At 45.2% G+C, this 15,833-nt stretch overlaps 1 protein-coding gene across 2 annotated transcripts in view; it reads right to left on the bottom strand.

Annotated features, from left to right (window-relative positions):
- The window catches only part of DMRT1 (doublesex and mab-3 related transcription factor 1), a 130,627-nt gene extending 115,967 nt beyond the window's left edge, over positions 1–14,660 (bottom strand). Inside the window, exons 1-2 of one of the 2 annotated variants that reach the window (XM_010364418.2) lie at positions 14,121–14,660; positions 8,990–9,173 (exon numbers count right to left, since the gene is read on the bottom strand). In XM_010364418.2, the coding sequence (XP_010362720.1) occupies positions 8,990–9,173; positions 14,121–14,474 (538 nt within the window). In that variant the 5' untranslated portion in view covers positions 14,475–14,660. Of the gene's footprint in view, positions 1–8,989; positions 9,174–12,689; positions 12,957–14,120 lie in introns of those variants that run through there. The other variant, XM_030919864.1, reaches the window with a different exon arrangement.
- Positions 14,661–15,833: the final 1,173 nt, after the last annotated feature.

Raw genomic sequence — 15,833 nt, 5'->3', positions numbered from 1 at the left:
TAACATGTATCTATTGATAATAAAATGCAAACCTATAGAATCCTTCATAATCTAAACTTGCCATGAGAGACTCTCACAGGGTTTTAATTATCTGTGGCTTGCTGGGATAAAGGCATCTTCCCTTGTAACTTAAAAAAAACTTAGTTTGAATTTTCTGGGACCCTCATAGACTGTTGATAGAAATGTAAAACAGTGCAGCCTCTTTGGAAAAGTGTGGCAGTTCCTCAAAATGTTAAGGACAGAGTTACCAAAAAACTCAGTAACACCACTCCTTGATATATACCCAAGAGAATGAAACACATATTCATTCAAAAACTTGTGCGCACAAGTTCACAGCAACATTACTCATAATAGCCGAAAACCATAAGCAACCCAGACGTTCATCAGCTGATAAACAGAAACATAATGTGGCATATATCCATATAATGAAATATTACTTAGTAATAAAAAGGAACAATAATAATTAAAAATACGTGCTACGACGTGGATAAACTTACAAACATCAGGCTAAGAGAAGACACAAAATGTTACACATCTTATCGTTCCAGTTATATAAAATTTCCAGAATAGACACCTCTGTAGAGACAGAAAACATACTAGTGTCTGTCTAGGGCTGGAGTGAAGAGTACATGGGGAGTGACTAAAACGTTCTGAAACCAGAATCTTGTGACTGTGGTATGCTGTTATAAAACTTATTTGTAAATTTAATCCTGTATTTATGTGTTTCCTGGCTCTAGATGTTTTCTAAACTTCCTTTCTAGTCAAAGGTAGACCAGTAGGTTACTTCCTGTGTACTGTTTTTTATAATTGCTTTATTAAAATACTTTCCACAAAAAGTTTCTATCTGACCAATTAAACTGCTATACTTGACATATAAGCAAAGACTATCCCTGAGATAAACAAAATTGAGACACTATCTAAAATGGGCTATCAAAACCCTCAGTCCCTGGCCGGGCACGGTGGTTCAACTCTGTAATCTCAGCACTTTGGGAGGCTGAAGCAGGCAGATCAGGAGGTCAGGAGATCGAGCATCCTGGCTAACACAGTGAAACCCTGTTTCTACTAAAAATACAAAAACAAAAAATTATCTGGGTGTGGTGGCGGGCAGATGTAGTCCCAGCTACTTGAGAGGCTGAGGCAGGAGAATGGCGTGAACCCAGGAGGCAGAGCTTGAAGTGAGCCGAGATCGCGCCACTGCACTCTAGCCTGGGCGACAGAGCGAGACTCTGCCTCAAAGTAAATAAACAAAATAAATAAATAAATACAAAAACAAATGAACAACAAAAAAAACCCCACCAGTCCCATTAATTTTAAGTGTTTTCTTTCATTTCTGCCTCTACTGCTTCAGTTTAAGGAGTTTTGTTTTGCTAGAAACTCTGAAAATTTGTTTTATTTGAAAGTAAAATTTGGGAATGTTTTTATCGGAAAACCTTTTTCTTAATCTAATCTCATTTCCCATTCTAGCTGTAATTGAAAGCTGTCTAAAATCAAATGGATCTCATTTCACTTAAGTGGCCAAAATCTTTCAAAAATAAATTCCCACTCCAATTTGTATAAAACACTTTTATTGCTTATTTGAATAAAGTATTGCCTTCTTCACAACATAAGAAAACTCCAAAGATAAGACCAGCCTGGCCAACATGGCAAAACCCTGTCTCTAGAAAAAATACAAAAATTAGCCGGGCATGGTCGCATGCGCCTGTAGTCCCAGCTACTCAGGAGGCTGAGGCATGAGAATCACTTGACCTGGGAGGTGGAGGGTGCAGTGAGCCAACATCAGGCCACTGCACTCCAACCTGGGCAAGATTGAGATTCTGTTTCAAAAAAAAAAAAAAAAAAAAAATTAGCTGAACATGTAGCACACCTGTAGTCCCAGCTACTTGGGAGGCTGAGGCAGGAGGATTACTTGAGTCCAGGAGTTTGAGGCTACGGTGAGCTATGATTGTGCCACTGCATTCCAGCCTGGGCAACAGAACGAACCTCTGTGTCTTGAAAAATTTAAAAAAAAAAAAAAGGCCTTAGTGTGTAGGCTCACACCTGTAACCCTAGCACTTTGGGAGCTGAAGCAGGAGTTCAACTCCTGGCTGCTTGAAGCCAGGAGTTCAAGACCAGCCTGGGCAACAAAGCGAGACCCTGTCTCCACAAAACGAAAAAATGTTTAAATTAGCCAGGCATGATAGTGTGCACCTGTAGTCCTAACTGCTCAGGAGGCTGAGGAAGGAAAATTGCTTGAGCCTAGGAGTTGGAGGATGCAGTGAGCCATGATGGAGCCACTACACTCCAGCCTGGGAGACAGAATGAGACCCTGTCTCTAAATAAATAATAATGGTCAGTCCTGGTGACTCATGCCTGTAATCCCAGCATTTCGGGAGGCCGAGGTGGGCGGAGCACCTGAGGTCAGGAGTTTGAGACCAACTTGGCCAACATGGTGAAACTCTGCCTCTACCAAAAATGTAAAAATTAGTGGCAGTGGCTAATTTAAAATACAAAAATTAGCCAGGTGTGGTGGCGCATGCCTGTAATCCCAGCTACTCAGCAGGCTGAGACAGGAAAATCCCTTAAACCTGGGAGGCAGAGGTTGCAGTGAGCCAAGATCGCACCACTGCAACCCAGCATGGGCAACAAGAGCAAGACTTCGTCTCAAAAAAAAAATAATAATAATTAAATAAATAAAAATTTAAAATAAAATAAAAATTTGCAAAAAACTCTAAAATGTTTAAAATGCTATCTTAAATTTAAATAACCTCACAGAGATTTTTTAGGACAGTGGCAATGCTCTGAATACTACAATGGTGGACACATGTTATTATACATTTGTCCAAACCCATAAAAAGTACATCAACGAGAGCAAACCCCTATGCAAACTACGGATTCTGGATGACAATGATGCATCAACGTAAGTTCATCGATGCTAGCCAATACACCACTCTGATGGGGGATGCTGGTAACATGGGAGAGGCTCTGCATGTGTGGGGGCAGGGAGTATATAAAAAAATCTCTGTACCTTCCTCTCCATTTTGCTGTGAACCTAAAACTGCTCTAAAAAAGTGTTTTTAATTTAAACAACTCAGTAGCTTCCACTGTGAATTCACCAGCCATATCTCTTACTTGTAAAAACTGCATGGGACACTATTCCATTTTCAAACGAACACATTTCATGTTTTATGAACTTTCAAGCACTTAAACATACAACACAATGTGTTTCCCAACTGGCATGCGCTCTCTCGCTGTATGCTCTCCAAGTGGAGTAACTGCTGAATAAAAGTGAAGGAAAGGCCCCTTCAATATGAGACATAGACCTGACTGACCCTCCTAACAGGGGAAAGGTGATTGAAACTGGGCCACGAGCCACGGAAGAGGCTGGAGCTGCCCAGGGGGGCCCAAGGTGGTTTGATCTGGGGGAGGGTGAATGTGAGTGTGGATGGAAGTCCCCGGTGCTCCAAAAGGGAGGGCCCCAAGAGAGATAACATTCAGGTCCTTACACAGGGCACACAAGCAGAAGTGAATTATCTACAATGCAACCCTTCATCTGACAGTTTCTGCACAGAAAAGGAGAGGCAGAGAACTATGCAGACCCTAGCATAAGCACTGTGTCAAACAGGATTCTATAGGAACATGGGAAGTTAAATAAAAAGTAGAATATTAAATAAAACAAACAAAGAGGAGCCTAAATTTACAAAGCGGAAGAAGACCTGAGATTTAAGTCAGCTAATAACTTTTGAAAAAAAAAAAGTACATTTTATGCCAAAGTTCAAAAAATGAAACCACAGGAAAAAAATTTAAATTTGCCATTAATTCTTTGTCATTTATAGCCAAAAACGTTTATCTATTTTTTTTTCCTGAATACTCCAAAAATGGCTGGGAATAAAATATTTGCTTATCGATAGCGTATCTGCGGCTGGGCACAGTAGCTCACACCTGTAATCCCAGGACTTTGGGAGGCCGAGGCAGGAGGATAACTTGAGGTCAAGAGTTCAAGACCAGCCTGGCCAACATGGTGAAACCCCTTCTCTACTAAAATACAAAAAATGGGTAGTGGCAAGTGCCTATAATCCCAGTTACTCAAGACGCTTAGGTACCAGAATCTCTTGAACCCGGGAGGCGGAGGCTGCAGTGAGCTGGGATCGTGCCACAGCACTCCAGCCTGAGCAACAGAGTGAGACTGTCTCAAAAAAAAAAAAAAAAAGTATACTGTTAACAACTGATCCTGATAGCACAAGCAACAGCAACAGCAATAAGCAGAATTTCTTCAAAAGGCTATTTCTTTCCACAGTAATACCCACAGTCATATAAGAAAATAACAACAAAAATATTTTATACTTGTTATTCAAAGACTATCCAGTTAATCTGGTCAGTCTTAGCCAATCTTTGGCTCAAGATTTTAGAGGTTTTCTTCCAATATATGTTATCTTCCTCAGAGAGGCCAGTTTCTCCAATAAATGAAACAATACTTAATTTCCTTCTAAGTATCCTCAGAATTTGGCCAATAATCTTGGCAATAATTCTTGAGCACTTTTCTTCTTCACTTTTGGCCCTTTTGGGAGCCCAAAGGAGATAACTAAGAAACTTCAAGGACTTTAAAGTCTACTAAGGCCGGATGCAGTGGCTCACGCCTGTAATCTCAGCACTCTGGGAGGCTGAGGCGGGCAGATCACTTGAGGTCAGGCGTTTGAGACCAGCCTGACCAACATGGTGAAACCCTGTCTCTACTAAAAGTACAAAAATTAGCTGGGCATTACCGTGCACACCTGTAATCTCAGCTACTCAAGAGGCTGAGGTGAGAGAATCGTCTGAGCCCAGGAAGTGGAGGTTGCAGTGAGCCAAGATTGCGCCACTGCACTTGAGTCTGGGCGATAGAGTGAGACTCTGTCTCAAAAAATAAATAAATAAATAAAAGTCAACTAAATTTCACTAAGCTACTGACCTAGTAAACACTAGACACCAGGTATCAGAAAGTAGAAAGTTAGTAACTTGCCCCAAGGTGGGCCGGGTTGCTAGGTTTTACTACTCCATGACAACTCCTACAACTTCCACCTCTCACTGCATAACTTCAAATCGTAGCCTTCCACACCTATTTTTCTTTCTTTCTTTTTTTTTTTTTTTGAGACAGAGTCTCACTCTATCGCCCAGGCTGGAGTGCAATGACACAATCTCGGCTCACTGCAACCTCCACCTCCCAGGTTCAAGAGATTCTCCTGCCTCAGCCTCCCAAGTAACTGGGATTACAGGCGTGTGCCACCACGCCTGGCTAATTTTTATATTTTCAGTAGAGACAGGGTTTCCCCATGTTGACCAGGCTGGTCTAGAACTCCTGACCTCAGGTGATCCGCCCGCCTCGGCCTCCCAAAGTGCTGGGATTACAGGCATGAGCCATTGTGCCTGGCTGGCCTTCCACATCTATACAGTGGAATTCTAGGTCACTAAAAATTCTCAGCTGTAGTAAATGAAAAAAGCTAATTAGACACAAGTAGGAACAATACACTTCCACTATATTAATTATGTGAATATTTTACATGTACATATGAAAAGGATAAACAGACACATACATCTGTACATGTAGTAAGTCATCCTGGAATGACAAAGAGAGCTGTAGGTTGGGGTTAGAAGAACAACGATCTTTTATGGAATATATTTTTGTACTCCACTATACATGTTTACCATTTACCCGCATGAAATTATTTTAAGTAAAGCCAATCTCTGAAAAATGAATATAAGCTATGTATTTGTTAGTGGGAAGCTATCGAAGAAGTTAAGCTCCCTTTGCTGCATACAAGCTTCAGGACGCTCCACAGTCAGTCTGTCTGTTTTTTTCTCTCTCCCCTACACTCCCACACTCCATCTTTCTGTCTCTATATTTATGTAGTTTAATTCTGCTGGCATTTCAATATCCCTCTTGCTCACATCCTAACCCAGTCCAGAAGTTATCAATCCCCACTCAGGAGGTCTGGTAGCAAATCCCATGAATGACAGCAACCTGTGGCTCCTGCCCTACAGAGATGAGCTGGTTAGCAGAGAACCTATTGTGGGCTGGGCGTGGTGGCTCACGCCTGTAACCCCAGAACTTTGGGAGGCTGAGGCGGGTGGATCACCTGAGGTCAGGAGTTCGAGACCAGCCTGACCAACATGGAGGAAACCCCGTCTCTACTAAAAATACAAAACTAGCCAGGTGGCGCATGCCTGTAATCCCAGCTACTTGAAAGGCTGAGGCAGGAGATTCGCTTGAACCTGGGAGGCGGAGTTTGCAGTGAGCCAAAATTGTGCCATTGCCCTCCGGCCTGGGCAACAGGAGCAAAACTCCGTCTCAAAAAAAAAAAAAAAAAAAAAAAAAGAGAGAGAGTGTGAGCCCATCGTCCTCAGAAGGTAAAGGCTCCCCCGGAGCCATACTTGCCCACCTGTGCCTGAGCAAATGAGCACAGCACACTGTAGGCTTCCACATTCCCCTTCCCTATGAGTGCTAGTTCAAGGCTGTAGAATGACTGCAAGGTCTGTCAACTCCACAGGTGAGAAAGGGACTCTGGTAAAATCCTCCTTGACCCTGAACCCTCCATCTTGCCCCGCTACTGCTTCCTTTTGTAACTTTCCCTATCACCACTCTGAAACACCCTTGTGAGAGTCGTTCTGAACTCTGCACAACCTAAAGTCCTTCTCCAAAGCTCTACTATCTTAGGGTTTATAATCAAACTGTGATATCATGCCACATCCAGCACTGACACTGATCCATCACTGGCCTTTCCCTGTATTTCTTCCTGTGAAGATCCACGGCTGCTGTCTTCTGTGCCAAGATAGAATGGCAGGAACTTTCCCCCTAACATTGTTGCTAACTGTCCACCAGCCCTAAGTTGCTCTGAGGATTAGACCACAGCCTCTAAACAATCATAAAAGTGTCCATTTTTCAAGGAAACATGACAACTGGTCCCAGTCGAGTGGGAAATCCATGGGTTTTGGAACCAGACAGGCCTGGAATAAATCCTAGCCCAGCCAGCTCCATTCTGTGGCAGCCTCCTTACCATTTACTAAGCCTCAGTTTTCCTATCTGTAAATGAGGATAATTCCTACCTCCTGAGACGTTTGTGAAAATCAAATGAGCTACTCCCCTACGGAAAACCTGGCACTGGGACTTGCCGTCTTTACTCATGTGACACATCCCATTTCTCATCTCAGCCCCACAACTAAATCCACCAGATCAGCCCTGTATCATTTAGTCACTAAACCTTGGACACATCTTAAAATCTTAAAGCGTAAAGATCATATTTCTGATATACTCCTTCCTTTCTATGAAAAGCAAAGTTTTGGCTGGGCACGGCAGCTCACGCCTGTAATCCCAGCACTTTGGGAGGCTGAGGTGGGTGGATCACTTGAGATCAGGAGTTCAAGGCCAGCCTGGCCAACATGGAAAACTCAATTTCTACTAAAAAATACAAAAATTAGTCAGGTGTGGTGGCAGGCGTCTGTAGTCCTAGCTACTCAGGAGGCTGAGACAGGAGAATCATTTGAACCGAGGAGGTGGAGGTTGCAGTGAGCCAAGATCACACCACTGCACTCCAGCCTGGCAACAGAGCGAGACTCCATCTCAAAAGAAAAGAAAAGAAAAGAAAACTATTATAAAGACATACTATTGAGCAGCCAATCCAAGCAAAGAAAAAAGAGTATCTTGACCTCTGTTAATTACATAGTCAATAACTTCAGTAAAATACACAGAGACAGACACAGACACACCTTCCTGCTTTCTTTGGTGCTTAACTTCTTTTTTAACTTCTTTTCTGCTTAACTTCCTTTTTAATAATGGCCAAGATTCATAAGATCTTTAAGACCCTCAGGAACCCTTTCCCTCATTTTTGACAAGAGGAAAAAAATGGCCCAGAGAGCTTAAGTAACTCTCCAAAGTTGCACAGCTAGTTAATGATACACAGTTGTGTGACTTTAGTACACAGTGGTTAAGCCCAGCAAACTGAGTAATTCATGAAAGCTTAGTCAAGGTGATTATCACACTGCTAGGCTGTATTTCATGGAGCTTAGAACACTTTAAAGACATTTACAGATATTCTGTGAATTATAGTATGTGTATTTAATTGCCAGGAACAACAAGATTCCACAGGTCTTTATTTGGTGGATGTCTTATAGCTCCCACATTCTAGACCAGTGCCATCAAATTAGATTTTCTAAGAGACAGAAATGCATTATCCAATATGGTAGCCCTGAGCTGTATGTGGCTACTGAGCACACGAAATGTGGCTAGTGCAATGAAGAAACTGAATGTTTTCATTTATTTCATTGTAATGAATTTAAATTTAAATAGCCACATGTGGCTGGGGGCTTCCATACTGGAACAGACCCCTGTACTTTACTCCAGACCCCTGTAATTTAGAGACCTAGTGCAGTAAGCACATTGAGTATTGAGCTTTGGAGACAGATAAACTCATTCAGATACTTTCTAATTCAGTAAACTTGGCAATCCCGTAACTGCCTATGGCTCAGGTTTCACATGTGTAAAAAGCACACACTCCTCCTTAGCACCCAGGGGAGAGAATTCAAGCCAATGTGGCCTGCCTTTGTGTTACTTCCCAGTGCTCATTCAAATCTGACACTAGGATTTGGCCTTTCTAGACACTTTCCCCAAATGGATGCAGTGGAGAAGTGAACGTCTAGTTTTAGGAAACAAGGACATTTAGTTCCCACAAGGATGACTGGAAAATGAAGGGGTGGACTGAGATGAAATCTGAACAAACTCACCTCTCTCTGACATCATTCCCTGTCCAGATTCAGTCTTGACTAATATTCAACAGGAAAGAGTTGAACCTGCATTTCTAGAATTCATGGCCCCTGCCTTTGTGATGCAGGCAAAAACAGACCTTCAGAGGGAGAATCCTTTACAAAATCCTCTAAGCTCTAAACACTGTATGTAGCTCAGGGGAGTCCTGTTTCTGTGGCTGCAGCCCTTCTTCCTCCCTCATGCCCAGTCTCCATGTGAACCCCAGCGCCCCCAGATTACCTGAAGCTGCAGTGGTGGGGACACTGGCTGGTGGTGGCTGAGAGGGGCCACTGCTCTCAGTCATGAGGCACGGGTTGCTGCCATTGTTCTCTCTTTTGACAAGTAGCTCGGCTGCACTAGGCAGTGGGATGGGGTGGCTGATGCCCAATTCCTCCTCCTGGGCCTGCTGCCTTCTCAGGGCCACCTGGAAGCACACGACAATGAGTTATCTTCCAGCACTCCAGAATCAGCTTTGCCAAAGCACAGAAGCCCCACCCATCCCAGACACCACGATTCACTAGCTCTGGAGGTGAGGTCTGAAAATCTCCCATTTCTTCTTAAACCCACCCAGGTAACTATGATATGCAAAGCCTAGAAACAGTTTTATAAGCCAGACAGTAGGTGCTCAAAAAATGCTTGTTGTCAGATATGGTGGCACATGCCTGGAATCCCAGCTACTCAGGAGCCTAAGGCAGGAGAATCACTTAAGCCCAGGAGTTTGAGGCTGCCGTGGGCTATGATCGAGCCACTGCACTACAGCCTAGGAGACAGAGTAAGACCCAGTCTCTTAACAAACAGAAAAGCTTGTTAAACAAATCATTGTGTAGAATAAGGTTGGCTAGGGAGGATCAGGAAAAAACTGTAGTCAGCCAAGTGAAGGAGTACAATCTGAAGAGCAGAATGGGTCAGAAGCACTGACAGATTAGGAAGGAAAATGGGATCACTCACTCCTTCATTCCACAAACTTGTAAAAGGCCACTGTACTAAAAACAGGGACCAGTAAGAGTAGATTGGATCCTACATTACTTACAGTTTAACAAATGAAACAGGGCCAAGAATGGTGGTTAACATCTGTAATCCCAGCACTTTTGCCATGGAGGCACAGGTGGGCCGATCACTGAAGGTCAGGAGTTTGAGATCAGCCTGGCCAACATGGTGAAACCCCATCTTCACTAAAAAAAAAATACAAAAATTAGCCGGGCATATTGGCCCACCTGTAGTCCCAGCTACTCGGGAGGCTGAGGCAGGAGAATCGCTTAAACGCAGGAGGCAGAGGTTGCAGTGAGCCGAGATAGCAACACTTCACTTCAGCCTAGGCAACAAAGCAAGACTATGTCTCCAAAAAAAAATTTTAAAAAAGGTGAAACAGGAGGCAAGCAAACATGCCACTACAACACAAGGCAAACTGTGACAAACACCACAAGAGTGGTACACAGAAGAAAGTACCTTTCACTCTCTACTCCAAATCAACAGAATATACATTCTTCTCAGCAAAAAAAAAAAAAAAAAAAAAAAAAAAAAAAAAAAAAAAAGAAGAAAGTACCTTTCACTCCTACAGAAGAAAGAGAGAGAAATGTCTTTAACACGTTAATATCAGCCAGCAGTAGTATTTGGACAGAGCATTGAAGAATAGGATGAGGAGGGCTTGGACAGGCAAGGATGAAGGGGCAGAACATACTGGAACAATACGGAACAGGGTGGACAGGAAAGGCAGGAGCTGCTTAGGAAAGCCTGGAGAGCCCTGTTTCCTGGGGTGGAGGGAGCATGTGGGAGAAGCAGTGGAGAAAGGGACTGGAATCTGGCGTTGAAGTCCCTGAAGGCAGAAGAGGCAGAAGGCAGGGAGGAAGGGTGAAGACAGGTGTGTGATATTCCAGACAGACGAAAGGAGAGTCAGAACTGGAGACTGGAAAGGACCTGACATACTCTTCATGGTCCCTCTTCAATTTATCTTCTTTTAATTAACATTGTTAAAGATTGAAAAAAGGCCAGGTGGGGTGGCTCACACCTGTAATCCCATCACTTCGGGAGGCCAAGGCAGGGGTAACACCTGAGGTCAGCAGCTCCAGACCAGCCTGACCAATATGGTGAAACCCCGTCTACTAAAAATACAAAAATTAGCCAGGTGTGGTAGCATGCGCCGGTAATCCCAGCTACTCAGGAGGTATAAAGGAGAATTACTTGAATCCAGGAGGCGGAGGTTGCAGTGAGCCGAAATCAAGCCACTGCACTCCAGCCTGGGTGATGGAGCAAGACTCCTTCTCAAAATAAATAAATAAATAAGATTTAAAAAATAGGTTTAAAGAAAATTAACTGTATTTTTACTTACTGCATGTAAAAAGCCTTTCTGTTGAAACTGACTAAGGTATGGTGCTCATGAAATGACAGTGAAGCCCCAGCACCGCAGAGCTGCCCAAATATAAGCCAAAGGTAAAATCAAAACGTTAGATTACAACTCAACTACAGGCCAGGCGCAGTGGCTCACACCTGCAATCCCAGCACTGTGGGAGGCTGAGGCGGGTGGATCACCTGAGGTCAGGAGTTTGAGACCAGCCTGGCCAATATGGTGAAATCCCGTCTCTACTAAAAATACAAAAATCAGCCGGGTGTGGTGGCAGGTGCCTGTAGTCTCAGCTACTCGGGAGGCTGTGGCAGAAGAATCACTTGAATCCGGGAGGCGGAGGTTGCAGTAAGCCAAGATCAAGTCACTGCACTCCAGCCTGGGGGACAGAGCGAGACTCCAGTCTAAAAAAAAAAAAGGAAGGAAGAAAAAACAACTACAATTTATATGTTGCTTTAGGAAAACTACAGTCCAAACACAGAAAGCTGATTAATTGGGAAGTAATTTTTCCTCATAGCCAAAAATAGTCTTCGACTTAGAAAAATTGACCTTAAATAATTAATGACTTAAGATTAAATAATTAAGCTTGAATTTCCTATTACTAACCAAGAGGCTTAGAAAGAGAACATCAATGAATCTGACCAGAAAGAAGTTTTAAACCCCTGCAAACCTCTGAAGTATGTCAGTGCATACTCACATCCTTATTTACACAAACCCGATGCATATCCAAAATGCTCAGGTATCTCGCTAAGGACCTTCTCTCAATGTTTCTTAGGAAATATTATATAAAAAGGAAAGGGGATAACAGTTGATTAAAAATGCAACTATACGATTATTTTAGAATCATATATAAAATCAAACTATTTAAAAATGACTCAAAAGTAGTTGTTTTACAGATTTTTAAGGATTCATCTGACACAGTACACACATTCTGGTGTAGAAAAAAATACTGAAGTTTCCCATTCTAAGTGACCTTGAGTTGCTTTTGTTTTTAACGGTGTAAGCAGCCTCCTCTACTAATAAAGATTATTCCAAATTAATTTCTCTACTAGAATATTTTTACTACATTTTGAGAAATCCCCCAATCATGTTCTCCACACTAAATATTTAAGCCAACGACTAAATGTTTATTTTTCTACCCAGTGTAATTTAAAAGTCCATTAATTTTTTTCAGTAAACTCATTGTGACGCATTTTATTGCCACACCCAGTGTATTCTTTTCATCCACTATAGATTAAGCTTAAAATGTCTATTAAGAAATTAAGCAAAACAATATCTATTTTCATGATTGCACTCGCCATCTGTGAAGTCAAAACAGGTTTAGTATAAAACACATTTGTAAAAATCTAAAGTATTACATAAAAGCATATAACCTTCGGGCATTTGTTTTCAATGGAGGATATTTACACGTTCCTAATCAAAAGTAGCACATCGTTAGCAAACATTTCTTTGTTATCTTTTCATTTTAAATAACCTGTCTTAAAAAGATGAAACAACTTTTAGCTGGAAATATCGTAGATTACTGCCTTCTAAAAATCCTTTTAGAATACTAACGACATTAACTTTCCGTTAAAATGTTAAATTACTAGCCGACTTAGGAACCTTTAAAAAAACAAAACCACAGACGGACAAAAATCTCAAACCCTAGCGCGCTTTTTCCCACCTGCGCACATTTTTTTAAATTCGTAAGCGTGCTTTAAAACATATTCAAAGAATTTGCACTTTAATCTTCGGTCGAGAATGCAAATTTTAAAACGCTAATAAAATTTCCAGAGTTCTCAAAATGGCTGAGACGCTCAGCCTCCATCCACGCGGGACAAAGATAAAAAGTGCGTCAGGCGCTCAGGGAAGACCACGCAACGCGCGTCCACTGCAGCGACTTTTCCAGAAAGACAAACAAGGCTTTCCGACAGGTTACCCTGGTAAGCAGCAGCCGGGCCGAGTCTCCCTTTCCCCCAACCGAGCGGCCAGCACTGGCGCCCTCCAAGATCCTTTCTTATTTAAGTGCAACTCAGCAAAGGGGCAGAGTCAGGGATTCTGGGGGCGCTCGATGAAATCGAACCCCGAAACCCTCAGCTCCCAAGGCACGGTCGGAGATCTTGGGACCCTGAAGCGGAGAGAATTCCGCAATACTCTGCTGGGAGAGTGGGGCTAGAGATCCCGGGGATTCCCTTGGAGTCAGTCGAACCCTCCCTACTACCCTCACTTCGGAGGGCCGAAGCGAAGATCCTGAAGACTCCTCTAGACCAACCAACCCTGCCAGCTCTGTTGGAGCGCGGGCTCTGGGATCGCGGGGAAGCCCAGAGAGGCGAACCCCGAAATTCCCTGCCCTGAGAGCGGGATCAGGGATCTCAGGGACCCGGGAGCACAGAGAAGCCCCGCGACTCTCTTCAGCGGAGCGAGTTAGAGATCCCATGGACTCCCGTACAGGCTAACCCCGAAACTTCGCTGAAAGGCAGGGTCAGAGATCGTATGGAACCCCGAGCCCAGCGAAGCCCGCAACTCTGCCCGGTGGGCGGGATCAGAGACACGTCTCTGGCCCTCCCAGACTGGCGTTGTAGCGTGGCCGGGAGCCCAGGACCCCAAGCGCCGCGGCCGTCGGCAAGTACCGCGGCGTCTCTCCACAACCCAGGACCCACATGGCGACGGCCATGCTGGGGGGACTTCATCCAAAAAACTCGGGCCAGGCCGGGAGCGGTGGCCCACGCCTGTAATCCCAGCACTTTGGGAGGCCGAGGCGGGTGGATCACCTGAGGTCAGGAGTTGGAAACCAGTCTGACCAATATGGTGAAACCCCCATCTCTACTAAAAATACAAAAATTAGCCGGGCATGGTGGGTGGCGTGCGCCTGGAGTCCCAGCTACTTGGGAGGCTGAGACAGGAAAATTGCTTGAACCCAGGAAGCTGAGGTTGCAGTGCGCCGAGATCGCGCCACTACAGTCCAGCCTGGGGCAACAGAGCTAGACTCCATCTAAAAAAAAAAAAAAAAAAAAAACTAGGGCTGAACCCCGGCTCCCGGACGCCCGCACCCACCTGCGCGGCCATCACGCGCTGCCTCTCGGCGATCAGGTTGCACTTCTTGCACTGGCAGTCCCGCCACATGCAGAAGCGCTTGTGGCCCTTGAGCGGCGACGCGTAGCCGTGGTTCCTGCAGCGTGCGCACTTGGGCAGCCGTGGGGACTTCTTGCTCCCGGCACCCAGGCTCGACGCCCCGGAGCTGGAGCCGCCTCCGCCGCTGCTGCCCCCGGCGCTCGAACCGCCGGCCGCCCCCACTAGCGCCCCAGACGCTTTGCCAAAGCCCCCGGCTTTGCCCTGCGGCGGTGCCCCGGGGGCGTGAGGGGCTTCCGACGGTGTAGAGGGCTTGCTGAATGCCTCGTCGTTGGGCATGGTGCCCCTAGGAGAAGTGCGAGCACTCTGGCCGCCTCTCTCGCCTGGTGATTGCTGCGAGGTATGAACCCGACGGACAGCGAGGCTCGGGAGGAGGAGGCGCAGGAGACGTGTACGCTGCAGCCGAAGTTGCAGCTGGAGTGGCGAGGTCTGGACACGCCACGCCCGGAGTGGTGGGGGGTTGTGCCTTTTCTTTTGGCGCGCGCGCGCGCGACGCAGAACTTTTGGATACTTTTCAGAACATTCCCGGGACTGCCTGGGAGGGAGCGTGGCCACGCCCACCGCCCCCCGACTCCAGCCACCGCTCTCCAGCTGCTTGCAAACTTGCACCGGCTGCAAACATCCAGGGCTTTGCTGCAGGGTCCCTGCAAGCCCACCGGGAGGTACAGAGCGGCCTGGGAATCGTGGGCACCCCTCCCCCCGCTCTCGGAGGCGCCAAGACCCGGTTGCCAAAGCACGTTGCACCGAGGAAGCTGGACTCCCCAGGTCAAGAGCAGAGCCATGCTTGCATGCTTGGAGGAGGTGCAAACCACCCTACGGGGTCTTCTAGCTCCCTTTCGCCCAGAGAGGCGCACCAGATTTGATAGAGCCGACTTTGGCAACAGCTAAGTCAGAAAAAAAAAGTTTTCTCTCTTAAGAGATATGAGGTGGAAGGCCTCAGAAATGTATAGGGTAAATAAGATTTGCCCTATTTGTACGACAAATAAGATCCTCAGTGTGCAGGGCACAAGCACTTCAAAAATTTCAAAGGTTGGAACTTTCTGTTCTCCGTTTATCCCTTCCTGCACCAGTGTTCATTTGCTCACAAGACTTTTACCGCCTTCGCTCCAGATAACTTTACGATCTACGATCTACTGTTCCAGCCCGTGCTCCCGTTCACTTCAGGTGCATATAGCTTCTTGCCTGTGAGGCCGCTTAAACTTACACTCTGCAGGCACGGGAAACTCAAACTTAAAAAGAAACATATATATTAAAAAACTGAGGTGGGGGTGGTTACACATATGTAGACATTTATCAAAACTTATTCTACACTTCGTATCTGTGCATTTTACTGTATGTCGTTATACCTCCAAAAAAAATAAATAAATAAACAAACCTGGTTCGATCATCTTACAGCCTGTCCCAGGGTTCTCATCCTGAACTCCCGCCCCAGCCACGCCTGTGTCCTCTCTGCACCTGCACAACAAATGCTCAGCAGCTAAGGCCTGCTGAGCAGTTCTTCCTACTCACCCACGTGCTCCCTAAGGCCAGTCCTTCACCTCAAGTCTGAATCTCTGCAGTAGCTCCCAGCTGGTATCTCCATGTCTTAGTCTTCCGGTATATTCTATACACACAGCAGGGGGCCCCAGCAGTGCTTTG

The sequence above is a fragment of the Rhinopithecus roxellana genome, chromosome 16 (genome assembly GCF_007565055.1).
Source record: "Rhinopithecus roxellana isolate Shanxi Qingling chromosome 16, ASM756505v1, whole genome shotgun sequence".
Lineage (NCBI taxonomy): Eukaryota > Metazoa > Chordata > Mammalia > Primates > Cercopithecidae > Rhinopithecus > Rhinopithecus roxellana.
The sequence above is the reverse complement of the archived record's forward strand: the minus strand, read 5'-3'. Positions and strand labels throughout refer to the sequence as shown.